Consider the following 23,851-nt stretch of genomic DNA (forward strand, 5'->3'; position numbering starts at 1 on the left):
TCCTAATTCCACATGTGAGATCAGATTAAAGGAAGAGAGAGATATAGAGGAGGAAACCTGTACTGGTAGGGAGAGAAAGAGAGATCAACAGACAAGATGGGAGAACACCTGTAACTCACGGCAAGATGAGCGGCGGCGGCGGAACGGGTCGAGCGGCGACGGCGGAACGGGTCGAGCGACGGGTGATGAGGGCAGCACGCCAGGGCAGAGGCACGGCGAGTCAACAACGATGGAATTTGCGGCGCCTGTGTGAGGAAGCCGGCGAGGCGGCGGCCCTGCTTGCCTCGCGTTCCTCTGTTTCGATCGGAACTGATCGCTAGGTTCGATCAAAACTGTTGACCGGGCAGAAAAGACCAAGGGGCAAAATCGTTCAAAATATTATGATGTGTAGGCCCATATCAGAAAATTGAGAAAAAAAATCAGTTTGTGCTATTTTATCCAGCCATGGAGGAAAAGTGTGTCATTTAATCAAACAAAAAGAAAAGTGTGCTATTTTATCAAGGTGCAAGGAAAGACGTGCTATTTTATCAAATTGCCATGATCGGAGGCGATCGCGTTTTATGGGCGCCCACGCTGATCGTATCGAGGGCAAGGGTGTCCGCCTCCGGCTCCAACACAGCTAATTTTGTATTTGCTTCTCAAAAAAAAACTAATTTTGTATTTGCTTCAGTCTATTATATGTCCAATATCTTTTTTCCAAAAAAAAAAGAATATGGCCAAACTCACATTTGTATGTAGGCACATATAACACCACGTACATGCTCGTCCGGCCCACAAAATTTAGTACGCGTAGTGGCTGCATTTGTACGTAGGAATCATGATAAAATAAAAGAACCGTTTCAAAAGGAGAGGATAAATAAGCATCATGTCAGAAGTTCAGGTGTATAACTGATATGCTGAACTTTAAACTATCCATTTTTAAATACTAGTATATATATACAACCTCACTCATATATACAGATATAGTGCGCACACAGAATCAATAATTCTAAGTTATCTTGCATATATATGCAGCATAATAATGACTTCTTAGGACAAAACTAAAATGGCATACTCCCTCCGATCCATACTAAATCAGCGACAATTAATATGGATCAGAAGGGTAGTATATTTTACAAGGGAGGGATGGCACCAATAAATTATAGAACAGGCCATCCGCATCTGTCCTACAGCATGAAGGTGCTCATCGGATTAGCAAAGTAGCGCCGCCTTGCAGACCTCGAGCGTTCTTCATAGTGACCTTGCTTCAAAAGACCCTGCAGCATGATGGGAGCACTAGGCACATCTTCATCAAACACCCCAACATGAACATATAGGTGTTTGTCAATTGTCAGCTTCCCCAGCAAGGTCCTGCATGTCTGCACATGGACAGGGTGAAATAGTTACTAACATTTGAATATCGAATGTATAGTACAAACATGATATAATGTAGCCAACATACATACCTGAGGATTCAGTACATCCATCCGACGGATTACGTCCTCCTGATACATGACACAGCAGAGCAGAGCAACTTTTAATTCAACAATATTGACAATTATAGGTAAAATCATAACTCCATATGGAAATGCAAACATCTTTCAGTAACTGATAATATTCAGAACAACTGTCTGATGGATTTAGAAAACCTTAAATATGAGTGCTTTAAGCGGTATCATGATATGAAGTTTAGAGTTGCAACACCCATAAATAAAATCTTACTACAAGGTTACCTATTTTGAAAGTCAATACAAGCGTGCTTTCTTCATAACATTAATACGACTGACCCAGCAACTCACAAATCCAATTGCATGTATAGAACTTCCCATCACAAAATAAGCAGGTCTAAATAATAAAAATTAACACACTCACCTCCGAAATTCCTGGATATTGCATGACATATCCAATAATACGACGGCTTAAACCTTCATAGACAGTGCTATTCATGCTGCCATCGCCATTTATCCACGGTAATATTGGATGATAAATACGACTTCTGCAAACATGACAGCAAGTAGATGGCCTTTCATCATCTCCAGGACTTTCACTCTGCAAATGAGAGCTTGACTTCCTTTCAACATCAACAACTGTGACAGTGTGCCCCTCGCCAAGCTTCCTTACAGTTCCATGCAAATTAAGAGGCATCGTCGAGTGCTTCTCTTTCAGTATATTTCTGGTGTCTCCAGTTGATGCCATTTCAGAACCTGGAGCTCGCAAACAGCTGCAATGGCTGTACTCGGCGAGTGTGGTTATATGATACTTTGGCTTATGTAATGAGTCAACAATCTGCACACCATCATATGCATTGACCTGCATTGACCAAATTCAGACTCCTATATGTTAATTGATGTGGAAATAAAAAATGCAATCTTCAGAATACTTGATTTTCTACAACTTCTACACAATTTTGGTCAATTTTTTACAATCTTATCCTTCCTTAATTGCATCACTAAGTTCCTCCACCATATGCATGCCTTAGAGAGGACAAATTGAGGGTCAGATGGCATTTTATTTACCTTCTTAGTTCTTGTGGCCAACTCTAAAACAAGTATTGTGAAGCAGAGGAGTACATATTTAACAATGTTGATGCCAATTTTAAGTGTACAATACTCAATATAGAAAGAAAGGAATATCACTATCTATCTGTTGAATTTATGCAGAACTAGAGAAAAGAAAAATAAAAGAAAGAAAGTAAAACAACAGAAGTAAATTTTAATCAATCCATCGATAGACAGTGATAAATAATAAAAACAGGCACACCAATCTACTATATACATATCCACAGATCTACCTTAATGGCCAGCTGAAATCTCTCAAGCATATCAACAACCAAACTGATAGATTGCATGCCTGCATGCAGGGGATAAAACCAAATAAGTGAATCCTAGCAAAAAAAGATGTAGCTTTATGTAAGTTCTACAAAAACTACACCAGTTTTTATTCACAAGAATAAAGAGTACCTAGTGGATGCAGTGCCTGTGACATTTCCCTCAGATTAACTCCTTGTTCACCAGTTTGATGAATAATACAAAATGCATTTCTGAACAGGTCAGATGAAAGAACGATCGGTTCATTTTTATTACAACATAATGATGGTAACTGTTCGGCATATAATTTCATAGCATCCCAAGGCCATCCTCTATAAGAATTCTCCAAATGAAATGCAGACAATAAACAGCGACATGAATTCAGATCGTTTAAGTCTGGCAACATGTCACGGCTTTCTACCTGGGAATCAACATCCTTGCTGCCCATTTCCCTAGCTAAAGTAAACATAAGGCATTCTTTATGATGTAACACCTGCATGGGATTGTTTGTTTGAATCCTCTCTTGATTCAAAGCCACTTGGATACCAGGGAAACCTTTATCTCTGCGGCTATCTATATGGGGAAAAGGTTTGTGTCTCTTAGTCCTACTGCTTTCCAACTCTGTACCCTTGCGTTTGTAAGTACAGTCATCCAAATCACTGGTATCCTCGATTGAAGGACTGAAGCTGTTAGGTTCATCAGCCTCACCAACTCCTTCACTTGGCAAGGAAGGTGAAATGAGTAGCTCTCCTGACAACACAAGAGAAAAGATGTGAACAATTTCCCCGCATTGTGGATCTGGATGCAAATAAACTGTACTGTCCACAATATTCTTTTGCTGCCCTACAAACCATTTCAAAAATTCAGAAGCCTTTTTCCCTGAACCATATGGGAAGGGTGAATAAGAAGCATCAAAGAAGAATTTTCCAGAAAGGGTTACAGGTTTCATTCCATTTCCAGTAACCTGCAAAACAGGGGGTAGTATGTAGAAGTCAGAGACAGTAGTGCAGGAATGTAACCACACACATTTATACTTTGGCTTAACATAGTTCTAGCCATCCACATCAGAACCCAACATCGACATCCACCATAGGCAAGCTTACATTAGTGTGTCTAAGTTGTACAAAGCTAATCTCCTAGTTTGTGATACGACCACGTTTCAGATATATATTATGTTTAATCCTATGAAAGTGCAACCTAAATGTAGAAATAGGCCTCTCACGCAAAAAGAACAATCTTCTTTTTCAACTAACAAAACTCAACATGGCATGTAAGATACTAAGATATTAAATTTTAATGATGTTATCAATATATTTGATTTTTCAGATGCAGGTCCCAGCAAGGGGAGCTACTACAGATCAAAACATACAGAGCATAGTGAAGAAATAAATAAAAGAGATTTGATAAACTGATGGATAAATTACACATACTAACCAAGAAGTTCTTCCCTCTCAGAAAGGAAAGGGCAGTAAAAATTTCACTCTCTGAATAAAGCTGAAAGGTGGCTTTTAATGCAGCTTGTGCTTCTGAACCCGATAATGAACTGAGAAGAAACACCTTCAGGAGCTCTAATGCATTGGCAATTGCCAAGGATCTTTTATTAATTTCAGCATTGTTGAGTCTAATGTTGTTTTCATGAACACTACAGGGAATTGCCACGTTTTTACTTGGATGCATTGAATTGGAACATGTACACAATTCCACATTCTCTGGAGCTATAGTGCTTCTGCTGGTTGGACATTGCATAACCTGATTATTTGAAGGTGAAAAGTCAATATTAAATAGTATATATTGGCTGAGGAGAAATATAAAATTACTGACCGGTCATACCTGCTCAGTTCGAATTTCCTCAGCGACATCATCATTCCTCCTTTCATTCTCTGGACTAATCCGATTGGTCTGGCCCATGTTTCCTAGTCGAATGAATTCAAGGATTTCATCAAGTGCATTTCTTATTTCCGGATCATCGAAATTATCCCAATTGAATTGCTCAGAATCTGAATCTGCAGAATTCTCATAACCGGAATTTGATAATTCTTTCGCTTTTGATCTCTTATACCGTATTGAAAGAATGTTGCAGATTCGATTCACAGCTGTTCTTATGTTTGTTTTAGCTCTCAAAGTTGACATCCTTTTACAACATGCAGCTGGTAGAGCTGGAAGATCAGAAATAGAGTTCCAAGCTACACGGGATATTTTTGCTCCACGTCTTGTGCGGTATCTAGTGTATGCCATGAGCAATTTTCTGAAAATAATAAAAACAGATCAGGCCCCAGGCATCATGGAAAAATTCAAATCATTATTAAGTGTAACTGAATTCTGTTAATATATAAGAATATGGATGGTCAATCAAGGAATACCTGTCAGATTCGGATGTCCAAAAGAAAATTTTCTTTCCCATGCGTCTGGTGACCCCCTTGTCTTTATTTGTATGCAAGAAAGTACCAACAATGTTGTGTGTGGGAGTGCTGCCAGCTCGATGACGTTGTTCTGGTAGGCCAGTGGGTGATGGGGAGATTTTCTCTGTTATTTCTTCATCCAGAATAGACTTGACTAACCTCTGTGAGGATGATCCACTAGCTAAAACTTTTTGCTTAATAAACTTCATGGCAATCTCGTTAGCCGATCTTTTCCTTTTCTGAGAGGTTGATCTAGAATTAGATTTTTGTTGATGTTGTGTATCAGAAATGCCTGCCTGTCCATGAAGCTGTCTATTCTTGGAGGAAGCATAAAGCACCTACATCAGCAAAACAAATCCGTCCAGTGAGTGATTATTGAACAGCAACCATACAGATAGTATACAAAACTAAAAATACTGCTCAAACAAAAAAGATTAAAACAACTCAGCCAAAAAATAATGAAAATGGGATGTTGTTCTTAATTACAAAAGAATGATGTAGGCAGACGTTATAAATAGCTCTTGTATTCTGTTATGGAAGTAACTTATTGTATTGCAAGGCCCATGGGGTAAATATATAGTACAAGACTTGAGGTGAAAGAAAGGAAATATAGCCTAATAAGGACTCCTAGACTAATTCTCTTTAACCCCCCCCCCCCCCCCCCCCTCCCCTTTCAAATGGAAAGCCTCTGCAATAGCATAGCATTTGAAGTGTAACACTAACGGGAGAAATGATAATCCAAAATCCACGACCAAGTCCCTCAGATCATCCAAATGAGAACCTTCACGCTAGCCCTGGCCCAGATGGGCTGGGGCCAGGCTTCTATCGCAGATTCTGGCACTCGGTTAAACACTCCGTCCTTCCCTTTTGTAATGATTTCACCAACCTGCAGGTCGATGTCGAACGCTTCAGCCAGGCTCACATGATCCTTCTGCCTAAGAATGATTCCGCCAGAAGTCCCGACGCTTTCCGCCTTATCTCTCTGCAAAACTGCCCCCCCTAAAGCTATTGCTAAGGCCATCACCATTAGGCTCAAACCCTTAACCGGTTTCATCTCTAGCAGAAATATCCCAGAAAACTTTATCTACGCCGCAGACATCCTTAGTGCCTGCCACATCAGAAAGGCCCCCACGATGATTTTCAAGCTCGACTTCTGAAAAGCTTTTTGACTCCATCTGCTGGGACTTCCTGCTGCTCATCCTCATGGCACGGGGTTTCCCATCTACATGGGTATCCTGGATCAGGACTCTCCTCATCTCCAGTAAAACTGCTATTCCTCTCAATGGTATCCCCGCCAACTGGATCTCTTGCAAGAACGGCCTTCGCCAGGGGGCCGCCACCCCCTACCTCTTTATCATTGTGAACGACCTGCTGCAGCGTATGATCCTGCAGGCTTTCAAACCAAATGATTTCTGCCACCTGATCTACCCTGACCGCGCTCCAACTGTTCTGCAATATGCTGATGACACTCTTATCATTGCTCAGGCCTCGGCCTCGGCCACCATGAATCTAAAATCCATCTTGGATGACTTCGCCTTGGCTACGGGCCTATCCATCAACTCCACAAAACAAATTTCCTTCCATCCATACCACGCCGACGCTTGCTCAAAATACCGCACAAACATTTGGCCACGACCTTTCCCGCTTTCTCCAGATTTACCTGGGACTCCCCCTTGTCTCACACTCGCCTCCCCTCATCTGCCTTCGAACAGCTAGTACAACGCTTTCTAAAGTACCTCGCCGGATGGGCCGCCTGCCTGCTCTCTCGGGGTGGCCGCCTAACCCTAATCTCCGCCACACTTGACGCTCTTGCCACTCACTTCATGTCTGTCTTCAAACTCCCTAAGAAAATTATCAAACGTTTAGACACGATTCGCTAGTCCTCCTTTTGGGCTGCCTCGAAAACCTGCTCGGGCACCAAGTGTCTTATCCCTTGGACAAATGTTGCCTTCTCCTAAAATTTGCCTTCAAACTTCTTAAAAAACTAGACTTACCTTGCGCTAGATGGTTCCTTCAACACTACTCGCTTAATTTTTCTCTTACACCCTGAAACCCCTCCTTCCTTTGGAAGATTGTTAAAAACCAGATCCAAAACCTTTTCTCAATTTCCTTTGTTTTAATAAACACTGGAACCTCCACCTACTTTTTGTTTGACTCTTGGCTCACCAACCCTAACCTTTTCTCCCACTCCACATACTCCTCCGTTTTAGTCTATGAGGTCGTGCATGATGGCCTACTTGCTACCCTGCGGAACCGCCTAACCCATGTTCCTTCTGCAGAGCTTGTTGTTCTTCTATCTTTGTTGCAGGATGTTGCTACCAGGGACGCTCCCATGACAGGTTCCTCACCCATGGCGTCCTGTTTTCCGCGAGGTGCGCCTACTCGCTACTCTCCTCCGCCGACGAGGTCGACATCCATGACGACAGGATTTGGAGTTCCCAAAGCACCAATCAAGGTCAAGATTTTTGGCAGGCTTCTCTTTCGGGGTCGACTAAATACCAAGGCGAACCTGCAACACTAAACCATTGCTTCTGACTCTTCCTGCCCGAGGTGTGCCCACCATTTCAAGGATGCCTCTCACCTGGCCATCTCTAGAGGGGAGGCGGCGGCGGGTGTCGATCTGGAGGTGGCGACCTTGAGGAGGAAGACCTACAGGTGGCTGTCTATGTTGGCCGAACAAGGACGAATCGACCAAATCGATCCAATCGGGAATAGATGGATGCGGACCTTCGTGCCTTCCTGGGAGAAGGGAATGAGGCAACGACAGGGATATAATCTGGAGGTGACTACGAGCTATCGCTCGGATAGGGACCAAAAAAAGGTAGATCGAGATTGGATGAGCATGAGTTGCGCTTGTGAAAGAGAAACTTATGGCTCTAATACCAAGTTACAGAAGCAACTTATTGTATTGTAAGGCCTATGGGGCAAATACATAGTATGAAAGACTTGAGGTATAAGAAAGGAAAAGGACTACTAGAACAATACTAATACGCCTTAACATATTCATATGAGGGCTCTGAGGCCGTATTAGTGTGGCAGAACAATAAGGGTAAGCCTGGAAACGTAAAGTGACAATTCAATATCCCAACAGTAATCATAATGCGGTGATGTACATAGGTAGATCGCCAGATGGGATTCACACAAGGCGGTTTACCCAGGTTCGGACCCTCATGGTGGAGGTAACACCCTACTCCTGCTTTCGTGTATAGTATATGACCAGCCTCATATGAGAGCTTGGATTTGAGTATAATAGTGAGATCGCAAGGATCGTGTAGGTAAGATAGAGTCATTGAAAGAGGACCATAGCCATGCCTTACATATGGGGATAGGGCTAGGGTTCCTGGTTGGTTACGATCTAGCAGGATACTACTAGAACTCTGGGACGATAGTCTTTTCGTCAAGTTGGTGATACACCCCTAGTGTACGTCGTCCGCTGGGTGGGCCGAGTCTCGGCCTGCTCGTACACCCAAGGCCATGGCACCACCAGCAACCCCCGAATCCGAACCGAGCGTGCCTTCTTGGATTACATAGTGAGGTCTTGATGGACTCCTGGAACTGCTGGAAAAAAATTAGACCTAGTAGCATTCACCTGAAGGGAAGGAACAATGGGATCAGTTGGGTGTGGGCACCCAAAGGTGGGGCCAGCAACGTGCACGTAGGACATGCTCGGCAGCCAAATCCTTTGCCTTGTCGTAGTTGTACCAAGGGCCGGCCCATAATGAGCCGACCGCTCTATGCAACAAAGAGCGCCCGGCCTGGTCAAGCTTGGCCAAGGCCACACAGGACGAGTGAAGCGCCGCAAATCCTTAATGAGGCCATCACTGATGTCATGATTGGCCGGGGTCAGGTCCAGTTCAACTGTCGCCGAGGAAAAGATGGCTGAATCCATAGGCTCGGGTCATCATAGCTCAAAAGGGGACGCAAAGTGGCACGAGCCCCGGGTAGCCCATGTTCCATCACCTGGCACATTAAATGTGCGTAGACGACACAATGGATGTATGGAGAAGAAGCGGGAAACAAAGAAGAAAAGGAGGCTTGCACTGTTGTTGTTGGCTATTGCTTTGGTGTCAGCTGTTGCATTCGTTGTTGTTGCTACTGATTGGAGAGGGGAAATTGGAGCAGGTGGTGCAGCTAGGAGCAAAAGAGGTCTAGGCTATCATGGGAAGCGAGGGCGCAGCTGCTGCGTCAAGGCGCGTGAAGGCAACTGCGGGTTGTGGTCGCATCGAGGGGGAGTCAGTGCAGCTGGGAGAAGACCATGACCTGAAGAGGACGCATGTGCCGGGCGATTATGAGATGCGCGAGGTAGAGGACACGACGACGAATGGCATTGGTTTGCTATGCACATGTGCAGCAAGTATGTCGCACCAAGCGTGTGCTTTGTTGCTTTCCCTTGGCGAAGTGATCCAAGTAGAGGATACCAGTGAGAACGAATAGCATGATAGCGAGGAGGGTACTAGTCTTTGAAAGTTGGCTCATTTTATCTATACAAATGAGGACAACACTGAAAAGGCCAAAAGGAATCACAGCGAAAAACTTCAGATTAGTTGTTTTACCAGCAACTTGGCTCTCCTCTCACGACTGCGTCGCCCCCCCCCCCCGGGGCGACCGGCCACGCGACCTCTCTCATCCTTCCAGGCCCTCCCTCCCTCCCTCCCTCCTTCCTTCCCGCCGCCGTCGCCGGCGCCCACGGCCGGCTTGGCCCCGAGGCTGCTGGTGGCGGCGGCCTCCCTGCCCTTCCCCTCCCGGTCGCTCTTCGTAGCGGGCGGAGCTGCACCAGGGGGTGCACTTAGGCGACGGCGGTCTGGCGTGGTGGCGGGGTTCTGTGGCGCGACACAAGCGAGCAGCTGGGTGGCGGCGGCGCCGTTGGTGGCGAGGCGGCGCGGTGGCGTGATCTGGCGTCGCCCGCTCAGCCCAGATCTGGGCCCTTCGGGCCCCATCTGGGCCTGGGCGGGCCGGCAGGGATGGTCTCCGGCATGGCTTCCGGGAGGCTGGGGAGACACGACGAGCGGCTGGGTGCTGGCGACACCGACGCCGGCCTGTTGCATCATGGCCGGCAGGGCTTAACGGGTCCGCTTCGGGCTTGGCTGGGCCAGGGGTGGCCCGGCATCCCCCGCTGCCGCGTCCAGACGGCGACCGCAACGGTGCTGGAGGCACGGGCCTCCCGCACGACGGCGGTGGAGGTGGTTCCCTCCCGCTCGGCTTCGGGGTTGCTGCTCCCGTCGTGGTGCACGTCTCTCCGGTCCTCTTTGCCTCGTGGTGGTGTTCGTAGTGAGGCGGCGTGGGTGGCGGCGCAACTGCGTTGGTGCATGGTGGTGGGCGGCGGTTTGGCGGGTAGGCTCCGTCCGGCTGGGCGGTTGGGTTTGGAGTGTGGGAGAAATCCCTGCCGGCTTCGGCCTCGATGTGGTGACACCTGCGGGTGCCACCATTCCTTCCTGGAGGGTGTTAGTGGTATCCATCCCACACCTCCCTCTGCATGCCTGGGGAAACCCTAGGACTCGTCCGAGCAGCAGCGTCGTCGGCGTCGCACCCCTTCTTGGAGGTGCTGCTTGGTGCGCGGCGGTTCGGAGCCTCGGCCTGTGGTGGTTTGTATCTGGTGGGCGCCGCGGTGGCGGGTCATCCGTGCTTTGCCGAGCTGCCTGGTTGGCATTTGTTTCTTCTTTTTCTTTTGGCTTGTTGTGCTGCTTGCCACAGCGATCTTTGTACTCGGTGTTGGTTGCTTTGGAATACAAAGCGGGGGGGGGGGGGGCCTTTTCCGGTAAAGGCCAAAATTGCTGCTCACAAAACTGATTCGGAGTGGGTTCTAGACTCTGGTGCTTCTAAACATGTTGCAAGTGACTTCAGGGAATCTGAGTCATATGATCAGCTCACTCCCTCTCAAAGTACCACTATGTACTGCTGACGGGACATGGTAGCCTATCAAGGGTATTTTGGGGCAATTCAATGTACACTTACTATTAAGTTATCTACAATCCTACATGTGCCAGCTTTCCCGGTCAATCTGTTGTTTATGAGTGCTTTGATTGACCAGGTGTGTTGCAGGGCAGTTGACAAAGGAATGTGCTTGATTGGGACTGGAATAAGGCGTAGGGGACTCTGGTGCATGGAACGTGATGGGCTTGGTCAGATGGGCAGCCCAATGTTTGCGGCAATTGTGTAAGAGAGTGGCGATGAAACATCACTTCGGGATGGGTGTATAAGTTGTTTCCTGATGTAATGCATGGAGTAGATAAGAACAAGCTGAAATGTGATGGGTGTGAGTTTGTGAAACACACGAGGACATCTTATGTGAGTAAGGGACTTAGAAGTATATCCCCATTCATGCTTGTTCACTCGGATGTGTGGACAAGTCCTGTGGTGTCGGTTAGTGGTGGAAAGTATTTTGTAACCTTTATTACTGCCAAGCACGTATGACATGGATCTATTTGATGTGTCACAAGGATGAAACTTTCCAATGTTTCAAGACTTTCCATGGTTATGTCAAAAATCACTTGAATGTTCAGGTACAAGTGATAAGAAGTGACAATGGTACTGAGTATGTGAACAAAGTGTTTGGGCTTTCTTATCAAAGCAAGGGATTTTGCACCAAACCTCATGTTCGAACACTCCTCAAAATGGAGTGGTAGAAAGGAAGAATCGATATATTCTGGAGGTTGCTGGATCATTGATGTTTACTATGAATGTGCTGGAATTCTTGTGGAGTGAAGTTGTGATGACTGACATACCTGATCAGTCGCAGAATACTGGGTATGAAGTCACCTTTTGAGTTACTTTTGGGAAAGAATGATTTTGTCAGGGATCACAAGCCAACTGCTAAAGGTGTATTCGCAGAGGCGAGGTGATTCACAAGCCAACTGCTAAAGGTGTATTGAGGCGAGGTGATAGTGTTGCATGTCAGGGGGAGCAACTAGATCAGCCACAGAAAGAACAACAATAGGGCAGTGCTCATGTGATTTCAATCCCCTCTGATGGGATCAGGCTGAACTCGCTACAGAACGGTTAATAGATGAGAAAATTGCTTTGAGGAGAATTACTCGAACAACAGCAGGGATACCAAAGAAACGGTATGGGTTCGATGCAAATGATATTGGAAATTATGTCTCCTATGAAGCATTATCTCCTACCTACAAAGCATTTGTTGATTCGCTTCAACTGGTGTCTCCTCCAACTGATCGGAAGGCAGCAAAAGCGGATCCAAAGTGGCGAGCATCTATGATAGAGGAGCTGGAAGCATTGAGTAAGAACAAGATATGGGTACTAACATCTCTTCCAACGGGAAAGAAGACAGTCAGTTGCAAGTGGGTATACACTATGAAGCGGAAGGCAGAAGGAAAGATTGGAAGGTACAAAGCAAGGCTCGTGGCGAGGGGGTAGAGCATGACCTACGGCATTGACTATGATAAGACTTGCTCCAGTAACTATGATCTCCTGGGCAGCAAATTTCGGGTGGTCTTTACATCAACTTGATGTGAAGAATGCTTTCTTGCATGGGGCCTGCAGGAGGAGGTCAACATGAAGATCCCACCTAGCTTCTCTACTTCACAGAGTGCTGACAAGGTATGCAGGTTAAAGAAAGCTCTTTATATAGGTTAAAAAAAGCTTTTATAGTCTGAAACAGTCTCCAAGAGCATGCTTCGACGAGTTCAAACATGTTGTATGTAATATGGGTATGGGCACTGTAATGGTGATCATACACTGTTCTACAGACATGAAAAGGGGAAAAACACTATACTTCATGTATATGTGAATGATTTTATTATCATAGGGCAAAGAGGTGGCGGCTGGAAGAGTCTTTGGGTAAGGCCTTTAAAGTGAAAGATCTTGGCCGACTCAAATACTTCTTGGGGAAAGAGGTGGCCAGGTCTGAGGGATTGCGCTATCTCAGATGAAATATACTTTAGATCTCCTAAGCGATGTAGGAATGATAGGATGTCGGGCAGCATCAACTCCAATTGATCAAAACCACAAAGTGACAACTCACTCAGGAGAGCCAGTGAATAAGGAGAGATATCACAGATTAGTTGGGAGATTGTTGTACTTACATCATCCACACCCTAACATTGCCTTTGCAGTAAGTGTGCTAAGCAGATATATGTAAGGGGGTATATGCATGAACCTAAGAGTGGTCATACAGAATTCGGAGGTGCTTGAACGGAACTCCGAGAAGGGACTATTATTTTTTGAGTAACACATGCATCTCGTGGTTGATGGATATTGTGATGCGGATCAACTTCGGGATTTTGTGTCTTTGTTGGTGGGAACTTAGTATCATGCAGACGTAAGAATCCGATTGTTGTGTCTAGGTCGACTGCCGAGGCCAAATATAGAGCTATGGCTCAATGGCTAAGTGAGATGTTGTGGACCACAAATTTATTAAAAGAATTGAAGATATTGAAGACTAATTGTATGAATGTGCGGTATGATAACCAATCAGCAATCAACATATCACACAATCCAATGCAGCATGATAGAATCAAACTTGACGCTGGGATCATCCAGATTGAGCATGTGAATTCCCGGTAGCAGATTGCAGACTGCTTGACTAAAGGATTGGGAACTAAAAAATGCAATCTGGCGTGTGACAAGATGGGAATGATAGATATCTATCACCCCTCTAAAGGGAAGTGTTAGATGAGGGCCCAATGTATTGCTAAAGTGGCCCGAGCCCATTGTGACTGACCTAATAGAAGAGGACGGGGCAGTGGCAAGGAGCTCGACCAGAAGGGAGAGAGAGCCTCTCCCGCACTGAACAGCCACCTGACCTGTCGACAAGGTACGCCCCTCCTGTGCTCAACACATAACGATGACACTGGGAACATACTTGAGGTTCACTGCTGAAACATTAAGCATTCCCATATTTTGGGTTGAGGTTTTATTGATTCTTTAGCAGATTTCTGTTTACCCTTTTCTTAATATACTTTGCATGTGTCTTTGTTAATTTTTTATTTGATAGGTCAAGAAAAAACATTAGTACAGAAGTTGAATAGACATGGTAAAAAAAAGAGTAATCCATACGAATCTCCAAATGGAATACGAATCTCCAAATGGAAATGGGTGACCTTCAAACACATACCTGCTGCACAGAGAGATTCAAATCCTTTGCAATTATACAGCAAACTTTGTGAGGAAGTATCCCCTTCTCGTTTTCATTCATGAGACGAGTTTGTAATTCCAGACGTTGTTTGGTAGTCATTACTCTTACTGAACTCCATGACCGTACATGAGAAACCTACAAGGACAGTATCATATAAGAACTTCCACAGATGAAAATCGCAAGTTCACAGCTCAGGCCTGACAGATCTCAATAATCTTGCAAAATAGCCAATGCCAACCAATATTGCTCACAGTGGGTATAATTGTTGAGCGCATAAAAAATAGTAGGATTAACTACTGGAAAAAAGTTCAACAAACAATAACATGCTTGCAGCTGAAAATATATGTACTTAAAAGATACTACAAACAATAAATAGTGAATACCAGCAGTAGTCACGAATGGTATTCAAGATACATGCAACTAGCCAACTAAGATTGCAATGGCTATATTGAGCAGCAGCACTGCAGCAGACAATCATGAGTAAAACTGAAATAGTGAATACCAGCAGTAGTCACATATGGTATTGAAGTCATAGAGAGATGGCAATAGTCGAATACCACAATTATGAAATGATAAGGATGCAAGCCAGCTCGGCCCATCCAAATACAGCATGCACATTTTACCAGAGAGGATCTTATGTGATGGAATAGTTTACGACAAGAGAATGAAATGAAGGTTAGCGTAAAAAAAACACTGACCAGTTTAGCCAATAAAAAAACAGAGAATAATCATATACTCCCTCTGTTCCTAAATATAAGACCTTTTAGAGATTTCACTATGGACTACATACGGATGTATATAGACAAACTTTAGAGTGTAGATTCACTCATTTTGCTCCGTATGTAGTCTATAGTGGAATCTCTAAAAGGTCATATATTTAAGAACGGAGGGAGTAGTACACAATTATGAAAACGCAAAACTACATGTCTATAAATGCATAGCCGCAAAAGATCTTCAGGAGTAAGGGGTGAGCGTAGAACACACTACCTCAGGTACACAATTACCAGGGAAGGAACTTGGCTCAGCTGAACCAGCTGTTAGATAACAGTACTTTAATGTTTCCCAGTAAGCATCGACAGATTCCTGCTTTGAGAGCACAAAATCATGCCGAAATTTTGGACGATGGTTCATACTGACGTGTGATGACTGAACAATGCTTGGTGTTGGTTCTTCAATGTAAGGCCTGAGCTCCAGCGAATATGTAGGGATATCCCCTGATCGCACATCAGAATCCTCTACATGATTGCTTACAAGTTCAATCAACTAGCAAACACAAATAAACAAATGGTCACTATTGCGCTCGCCAGTCCAGATATCATGCAAGCTGACTTGCATTAAACATGAAGAGGAATTGCTATAACAAAAGAAACATCAGCCAAATGTCAACCCAATAAACCCAGCTTTGTGATGTTAGTTTTAAGAACACACTTAAAATTTGAGATTCTCGCAATACTAATTGAAAATAGAAAAGGCAAATATTACCTTGAGCCTATTTAAAATAGTTATTAAGCGTGAGAGGCGGCCCTTGGCATGAGTGCCCATGAGCTGACTGTATACGCCGATAGGAATCTCTGAAAGTGTTTTTCCACAACACTTAGTTACAGTGCTGCTGTCAATCTTTGCTGATCCCACAACTTGTAGAAAGAGTTCAAGAGGCATTTCTTTTATAGCTGCTGTGATTGAAAACTGACATGATTGATTAAGGTTCTTGTCATGCCCTTCTTTGGCACAATCAAGATTTGGCAAACCACTAACATATTCCCATAGAAATTTATGTAATAGCTTTGCCCGAATCATCTTTGCACCTATGAATCCATTGGCATGAATAGCTTCTGATATTGGTATTTTTTTAACTTTGGCTCTGCGTTGAACCTTCAATCCATGTATGGCAAGCGTATGCTTTTGCTTCAATTTAGCAGCTGCACCTGAACGCCTTTGAGAATCAAAATTCCTTAGTCTGTTCCTAATTTGATCCATGAGTTCCGGTGACATGACCTTGACAGAAGGATTCAGTATCACATCAATGGAACGACTGCCAGTGTAGTCTGTAACAAGAGGGGCATTAACTTTGATACGCTTTAGCTGAAGCTTATTCAAAGTGCGAATCAATGTCTTCCTGTCCATTATTTTTCCATTTTCCTTTTTCTCTAACCATTTACGTAACTCCACCATCAGTACAAAATTCTTTTTCTGCACAGGGAAACAGGAAGGTGCTACATAAGATGCGGACAGATATGCAAAGGGTGTACATACACAGGGAATGAATATGATACGCGCACACGCACAGATTGCTTCTCGCAATTCTGATTATAATAAAACTACAGATTATTCTCTTGCATCGGCTGTGCGTACCTCTATGTATCCTTCATTGGAGCAATAAAATTAAACAAAACTGTTAATCCAGTTTCACTCAAATGAAGAACATGAAACAGAGAACTAAACATCACTGCAACAAAGCTGTCACACTCAAGAAAATTGGAGTGTACTGTAAGGAAACATGCCTGGGGAATATAGAACCTACAATCTGGTCCTGCAGACCATTTTTAACCTAAAAAAAGATGAAAAAATAATAGTGTGTAACTGACCCTTAAATAAGTTATTTTGGATTATTAAAATCCCCAGAAATCATGTTATCATGTATAAATATCACATATAACTCTATTTTCATCATTGTATTGCAGATTCCTTGTGTCTGTCATCAAATCTTGACATATTAGCAGCCATAAAACTGGCCCAACCATGACACATGGACATACTAGGGGCATTGCCAACACCAACAGTAAAACAGTGAAGAGGGAGGCTATAGATGACGAAAGCAGAGATGACAGAACAAGACACCTGGCGCATCCCATGTGTTCATGGCTGCAGATGTGCCAGTTTCATGAGACTCACAACCCATAGCAAGATGAGAAAAACTAACAGTATTTGTATAGGAAATAACTTATAGGGATGTCAAATGACCCATAAAAAGCTTGTCTAACAGATTTATGTTTCAAATGATTGGTGCTGAAAGTGAATAAGCGACCGGAGTCCTGTATAGAGAGTACAAATTGCACAAAGTAACACTTACAAAGTATGTAAAGTGCTCCTATAAAGTGGAGGAATTTCTAGACAGCCTTACCCTTGCATAACAATTCTGCAAGGAGGCTGGTTCGAACCAAGGACCTCCAGGCCACAAGTGGAGAGACTCTACCACTGCGCCAGGCCCGCCCTTCAGGAAAGCGCAAATATCACCGACAATTATATAAGTGCATCAAACGCATGCATGGACAATGCAATTAGAAGTATCCGTAACAGGCACAGGCAAATCCATGATCCTATAAAGTTTATCAACCAATAGCAAACTTTCGAGTAAATATCATAAGACAAATCAAGCTCATAGAAAGTCAAGGACATATAGAAAAAGAACGATTCCCAACAGATCAGTAACGATGGCAGATGGTTCATACAAAAAGATTAATTAACAAATACTCAGCAGCCAACCTTTAATATGTGAAGAATCCTTTTCTGTCTCCCATCATCAGAAGTTGACAAGGGCCAGCGACGCCTCTTGCTCTGAAAGGCAACTTCATGTAGAAGAAAAATAAAAATAGGATCACTTCAACTAAGCATAGCAGTACTCTTTTTCTTTGTAAGCAAATACAGTACTGGATAGCCCTACTCTGCTACGTATACATTTATTATATAAAGAAAGGAATAAACAGCCTGTGCAAGGGGAAAAAGGATAAAAAACAAAAGAAACAAAAGTTTATAAGTCGCTGCAACTAAACCTATATTTTCATTCCCAATAACTGTGTTGGTGAAAAAATTAAAGAGTCTAAATACGTAAAAGAAGTCACGTAAATTCACAATTGAAATTACTTTTGTTCATAACAACAACAACTAAGCCTTTAGTCCCAAACAAATTGGGGTAGGCTAGAGCTGAAACACATAAGATCTCGAAACGAACTCATGGTTCTGGCACATGGATAGCTAACTTGCACGCACCCCTGTTCATGGCTAGCTTTGGCCTCTCTTTACGGACTCCTCTCATGTCCAGTTTGGTCTACCCTGACCTCTCTTGATATTATCAGCATGCTTTAGCCGACCGTTCATACGATCATTGCATCAAATTATTGAAGAAATTATAAGAGTTAACTGCTAAAGTTACAGTTTCATAGACTCTGCAAGTCAAACCACGCATTGCCGGAACCAATAAAGGAACCACATACAGATAAATAAAACTTCAGAGATAAATCAAAACAAGTAAACAAAATCAAGCAGAGCAGTATGTTGGACAATAATAATTGGAAGAAATATTACATCTGACATGCCTATAAAAGACTTGTTTTTAGCTATCATCTGCCGTGCGCCCCCTCAACAGAATGTGCAGGGTTTCAAAATAGATCATACTACCTGATTGCATAGTTGAATTATGAAGCCATTTGGTTCTATGGGTGCTCAAAAGTCAAGGCCAAATTAAGTCAAGTTTCAGGCAGCACAAATACCACAAGCTCTTACAGCAGCATGGCAATTCCCAAAGAGGTATTGAGCACAGCTTTTACAGAAAAGTATAGGAATTCACAGGAATTAAGATTGCCGTACCTTGTTCAACTTGAGAAACTCCAACAGAAGCTTCATGGTTATTCGGGAGATGATGTACAAGTACGACTGCTTTTTCACAACAATCTTCTTCAAACAAGAGTTTGTCATCAACAAATGAATCACCCTGTGGGCTAAGAGAATCTGATTCTTTAGATGGAATAGAAAGCCACAAATCGGGGCGATGATCATGATCATCTAGCGCATCACAATTCTGCAAAGCAGCATTTGCTTTGTGCAGTGAGAAGTTTTCTGAAGTCCAAAATCGGTATTGTGTTGTTTTATCTATGACTTCACCCTGCGAAGCCAAATTGAATTTTTTAACCATTGAAGACACTCGTCTACCAAGCTCTTTTGGATTGCTGTGCTTGCCCCCAAGACGTCTGCCAAGCTGGTTGGAAGTGTAATGAGAACATGAGTTACTAATTTCAACAAATAAAGAAAACTAACAACATGAGATAAACAATATTCCTTATTACACTAGCAACTTGTGCATGGTTTGCGAGTTGCAATGGATCTTAAATAAATACACTGTAAGTCACAGAAGCTCAAATAAAAAATAATTCTCCTCAGGTTGAAAAAAAGGATGCATAGTACAGAAAACATAAATCAAATTTATATAATAACTATCTTCATGCCAGAGAATTTTGTTCCATTTTTTTTACAGATTAGAGTCAAGAATGGTAATGCAATCGCAAGAATTTCATGTCTTTATCTTATTTAAGTTGACCAGTCAATAAATTCAAACGTATTAATGCCATTGAAGCTAAAAAAAAGTAATTGTGATGCTAGAAATGAGCCAGGTACAGCCCAGAAGGAAGGATGGGATGCAAATATGCCAGTGAGACACCTGCTTACATGAAACGATATCAAAAATTCTGCCAGAAACGATTCAGACTAGAAAATTAGTTTTTCTTTCTTTTGAGTCTTTACCTCTGTGTTTCAGACACAAAACACACTTGCACACTATACAACCCACGTGTCTCAAAAGGCCGATGGCAACAGCAGTGTCATTGTGGCTCATACATAGTAAGGCTTGAGAACTATTTCTGGAATTTAAACCCTGGTGAGATGCCCAAGTCATCCCTGGCGATGGTGTTGGTGTTTGTGTTGGTGCTGGTGTGCTGTATGCTGAGCTTTTGTGGATGGAAACATGTACACAAGTGTGTCACTTCTAGAATCTTTAAAAACAATTACATCATAAACAACTGCACATGTGTATATGTAAAAACTACGCGGCTGTGTTGCATGAAGATAGTTATTGTATAAAGCAGGTGCAGAGAGCCAGAGACAAGGACACTAATGGTGCGTCGACAAGGGAGTTGTGTTAGATAGGACAAGGAAGACGAGGGAGCCCTGGTGTGCTGTGGCCATCGTTAAGCCCCCAACCCTTGAAGAACAACCGCTGTGACACGATGGAGAGGAACTTGTGCTTGGATTGCTGCATGCCATGGTGAGGTCCTACTCCGACTCCAGGTACCAGTTCACGGAGTTGCCTTGGCAGCCCCTGCTCTGGCACAAGATCTGCCTGCTCCGCTCTGCTCCAGGCTAAGTAGAGCAAGCAGATGAGTTCGATGGGGTTGACTACTTCTTCATGACTATTGATGGCAATTCGTTAGCAACGATAGGCCAATAAGGAAATACTGTGGAACCTGCCTAACTTAATTACCTTACAGGCAGGTTGGTTTTTTTTATAAAAACCAGTAGAAACCATGGACAAACAGGGCTAACCTACACTACAAAGATACACAACCGTGGCAGTCCACATGACGCCTTAACCACTATGCACAATTGATGTTGCACCCTCAACCTACCGCCACACCCAGTCGTCGCTGCTGCTATAGTGTGAGACTGATCACAGCCACTGAACCTGTAGAAAAGGACCTCACATGGCAACAAGGATGACCTATGATCCGGTGGTGGCAGCTAGGACTGACAAACCACTATTTGTGCAAGGGAGATAGAAGTTGGTAAGTGTTTATTTATTTCTTCGGAAGGTATTATTTTCAGTTTTGTCGGATAGTTTTATGGAGATAAAATGGAGAGGATTAAGATTACTGCTGTCCTGCAGGTTGCTAAATTAAATAACCAGCTGTGGAAAAACCTATATCTTTTAAAACAAGTATAATATTTTCTAGCTGGTTGCAAACAGCTACGATAAGGTGAAATATGCATAACTGAAGTGAAGCTCTGAAAACAAGAAACATGAAGGCGCTCTTGATATTATGACTTAAGTTAGCATGCCATTTCAAAAAGAACATTACACACCACAATTCCCTGCTGAAAGTTTCAGAGAGGTACCTCAACAAGAGTTGCACCTTTTGGCCCTTGGGCATGGATCATATCGTATATGCAGTTGTCTAATGGAAGCTCCATAAGTTGATCCGTTGCAAGGCATTTCATGCCAAGTTTGTAGTTTAAGGCTGTACTTTTTGGCTTAAACTCATCTGGACTAAATTTCTTCAGAAGGCGCAAGCAGCCAACAACCTGGAAAAAGGAATGATTTACACAGCTTGTAGGTTGCACAAAGAATGCAACTGCGTAAATGATTGAAGCTCAAACGGTGCACTGCAGACTGAATTAATGGTGTCACTACATGCCCGACAGATTTTGTTAGCCCTTTCATAGCAGTTTCAAAAGAAGCTATTGCATACGTAGTTGCAGTCCCCAAATAGGTCAGATTATTGAATGGAACTGCTACAATCCTTGAGATAACGTGTGGGCATACTACCCATGGTTTCTCTTTTTTACTTCAATGCGAGTAATTTGTCAATTTATGCTTTTCTATCGCATGGAAATCTCTAGTCTGGCCTTTCCCGTCTTTACATTAGACTGTTTTATCTGGACTCTCGGGTCTCAGTTCTGTCAACTTACACTCTGCTTCAGATTAGTATAGTGGAAAACAGAACTGTGGCCATATCATCTTTGTGAAAAAGAAAATCACCAACGTACTGAATCATCATTATGGTACAGTAAATCAGTAACTGGCGTTTATAAAAAAAACTAGACCAACAGGGGAGGAGCCCTGCAGATTTTTAATTACAAAAGAAAAGTGTGACACCCGCGTTCGAACCCACGAATTAAATCTCGCTCACAGGGTTCAAACCTGTGCCAGCTGGGATGCACAGTTGCGCTCCAACCACTGGGCTCTTAGCCCATCCACAGTAACTAGCATTTATGAAGGATAAAAAAATTAAATTCCTGAATTATTTTTATTAATAAAGGTTATTATGTCAATTTCTTGAATTTCCATCCTCAACAAGAAGCACCATGAACCAGAAGAATTAAGCCGAAAACCGTTAGGAAATGGTATGAGATAATAACACCAAATGATCAGAGAACAAAGGGGCAAGGTCAAACATCACCTTATCGTCAACTTTGGCACTGATTTTTTCAACAAGCTGTGCATCTAAAAGCCTACACAGTACCTAAGAAAAGGTTGTCTCAGTAGAATCCAGGAGTACAGAGAACATATGCAACAAGTGATTCCACGAATACCTACATTTCTCCATGCCCTGTGCCCACGTGGCTTGCTGTAACCAAGATCCTTTTTTATATCTGAAATAGCAAGAACCTATACATGTATGGAAAATAGTTGCACAAAGTTAGACAACTGAAAGAAAGTAACACACAAGCAAAAGGAAGAGAACAGCCGACCTTTCCACTGGCTTCTTCAAGTTTGTCACATATGGCTTTCATGGCTGGAAGATGATCGTGAATAGAAACATGGCTCTTGTGGTCTACACCGAGGGTCTCATCTTCTTGTAAAGCGTCTACGTTTGTAATCTCTGTTCTTTGATGCGAGTTCATATTCAATCCTTTGGCATATCTTGAGAGATACAGTAAGTTGGTACTGCCGACAAGACTTTTCCCTGAATCATCTTCGCTCTCACCCCCAATGCCATTAGACTTTACGATCGCTTGTTTTCCAGCAATTAACCCCTGCGACTGAAGGGTCTTGACAACGAAGTAGAACTTGTTTGGTTCTATGTGGAACCTCTTCGACAGAGTCCTTTGAGCGACACCGGAAGTCCTGTGACAAATACAAGTTATTAACTAACCAGTAGACTATATAGTACTAGTGTGCACAAAAATAGAATGAGCATAGGCAGGGTGTGAGTAAACACACGTTGGCATGCCATATTGATTCCCACATGGCCTGCACATGGTGTGAGTAAAGCTTAAGCTTCCTAAACCAGTAGGAATGAGTCAATGTGGGCCTGAAACATCAAGCTCAACTTCTCCTTTGAGTAAATTACAAGAGAACCATGTGGCATGTATAATTACTTAATTAACTAACTGAGTCAATCAATATAGTATAGTAGTACAAGATTTCCAAATTCCCACCTGCTTGCTGCGACATGCTCCAGCGTCTTCCTCTGGTTGTCGCTGAGCTTGGAACTGGAGCACCGGTGGTCGTAGATCCCGAGGAAGTTGTCCCCCAAAGCCGGGCTGGCGACCAGCCGGGCGCCGCGCTGCTCGGCCGCCTCCACGTCCTTCTCCGGGGAGGGGACGAGCGCCCCCTCCTCGCCCTCCATGAGGCTGATGACGGGGAGCGCGACGAGGCGGGCGAAGAGGACGCGCCTGACGGGCAGGCCGGGCGGGAGGCCGGCCGCCCGGAACGCACCGGAGAGCGCGGCCCAGAGGTCGGTCACCGGGAGGCCCAGGGAGAGGCGGGCGCAGACCTCCTCCACCGCCGCCGAGACGAGCGCATCCATTGCCCGCGAATCGAACGCAGAGCGGAACGGGGCCCTTAGTCGTCGGCGACGGGCGGACTAGCAGCCGGAGAGGGGGAAGGGTAGAGACTGCATTGCCTGGCGGGAGAAGGAACCGGAGTGCGCGGCCGGCGGTGGACGTGGCGACTGGCGGCGGCGGTGGCTTGCCCTTGTGACGTTTTTTTTTTCTCCTTATTTTTGGATGAGACGGGGGTGTTGTGTTTGGTTGCTTCTTTTTTTTAGGGTATTATTCCCGGCCAGACTAGGATTTGGCCCGGC

At 43.9% G+C, this 23,851-nt stretch overlaps 1 protein-coding gene across 3 annotated transcripts; it reads right to left on the minus strand.

The window, feature by feature from the left end:
• Positions 1–875: 875 nt before the first annotated feature.
• Positions 876–23,828, minus strand: LOC125531479 (uncharacterized). 3 transcript variants are annotated; one of them, XM_087532788.1, is made up of 18 exons: positions 23,205–23,824; positions 22,515–22,890; positions 22,360–22,431; positions 22,223–22,285; positions 21,159–21,344; positions 18,861–19,248; positions 17,760–17,842; positions 15,759–16,466; positions 15,264–15,539; positions 14,256–14,411; positions 5,147–5,523; positions 4,617–5,031; positions 4,221–4,535; positions 2,940–3,750; positions 2,771–2,829; positions 1,852–2,289; positions 1,446–1,484; positions 876–1,358 (listed from the first exon to the last, which is right to left on the minus strand). In XM_087532788.1, the coding sequence occupies exons 1-18, from the start codon at positions 23,573–23,575 to the stop codon at positions 1,167–1,169; spliced, it is 5,325 nt and encodes a 1,774-aa protein (XP_087388914.1). In that variant the 5' UTR covers positions 23,576–23,824; the 3' UTR covers positions 876–1,166. The 3 variants fall into 3 exon arrangements, with proteins under 3 accessions (XP_087388914.1, XP_048551837.2, XP_087388918.1); XM_048695880.2 differs by lacking the exon at positions 23,205–23,824 and having other exon boundaries at positions 22,223–22,274; positions 22,515–22,580; XM_087532792.1 differs by lacking the exons at positions 876–1,358; positions 1,446–1,484 and having other exon boundaries at positions 2,049–2,289; positions 2,771–2,863; positions 23,205–23,828.
• Positions 23,829–23,851: the final 23 nt, after the last annotated feature.

Source organism: Triticum urartu, chromosome 1A (genome assembly GCF_056163025.1).
Source record: "Triticum urartu cultivar PI428250 chromosome 1A, HENAU_Tu73, whole genome shotgun sequence".
Classification (NCBI taxonomy): Eukaryota; Viridiplantae; Streptophyta; class Magnoliopsida; order Poales; family Poaceae; genus Triticum; species Triticum urartu.

Excerpts from the sequence above, each read along its gene's own strand:
- LOC125531479 (XM_087532788.1), bottom strand. The coding sequence starts at position 23,575 with ATGGATGCGCTCGTCTCGGCGGCGGTGGAGGAGGTCTGCGCCCGCCTC. Across the intron at positions 3,751-4,220 it reads TGAGAGGGAAGAACTTCTTG|GTTACTGGAAATGGAATGAA; the intron begins GTTAGTATGTGT and ends CCTGTTTTGCAG. Across the intron at positions 2,830-2,939 it reads ACAGGCACTGCATCCACTAG|GCATGCAATCTATCAGTTTG; the intron begins GTACTCTTTATT and ends CCCTGCATGCAG.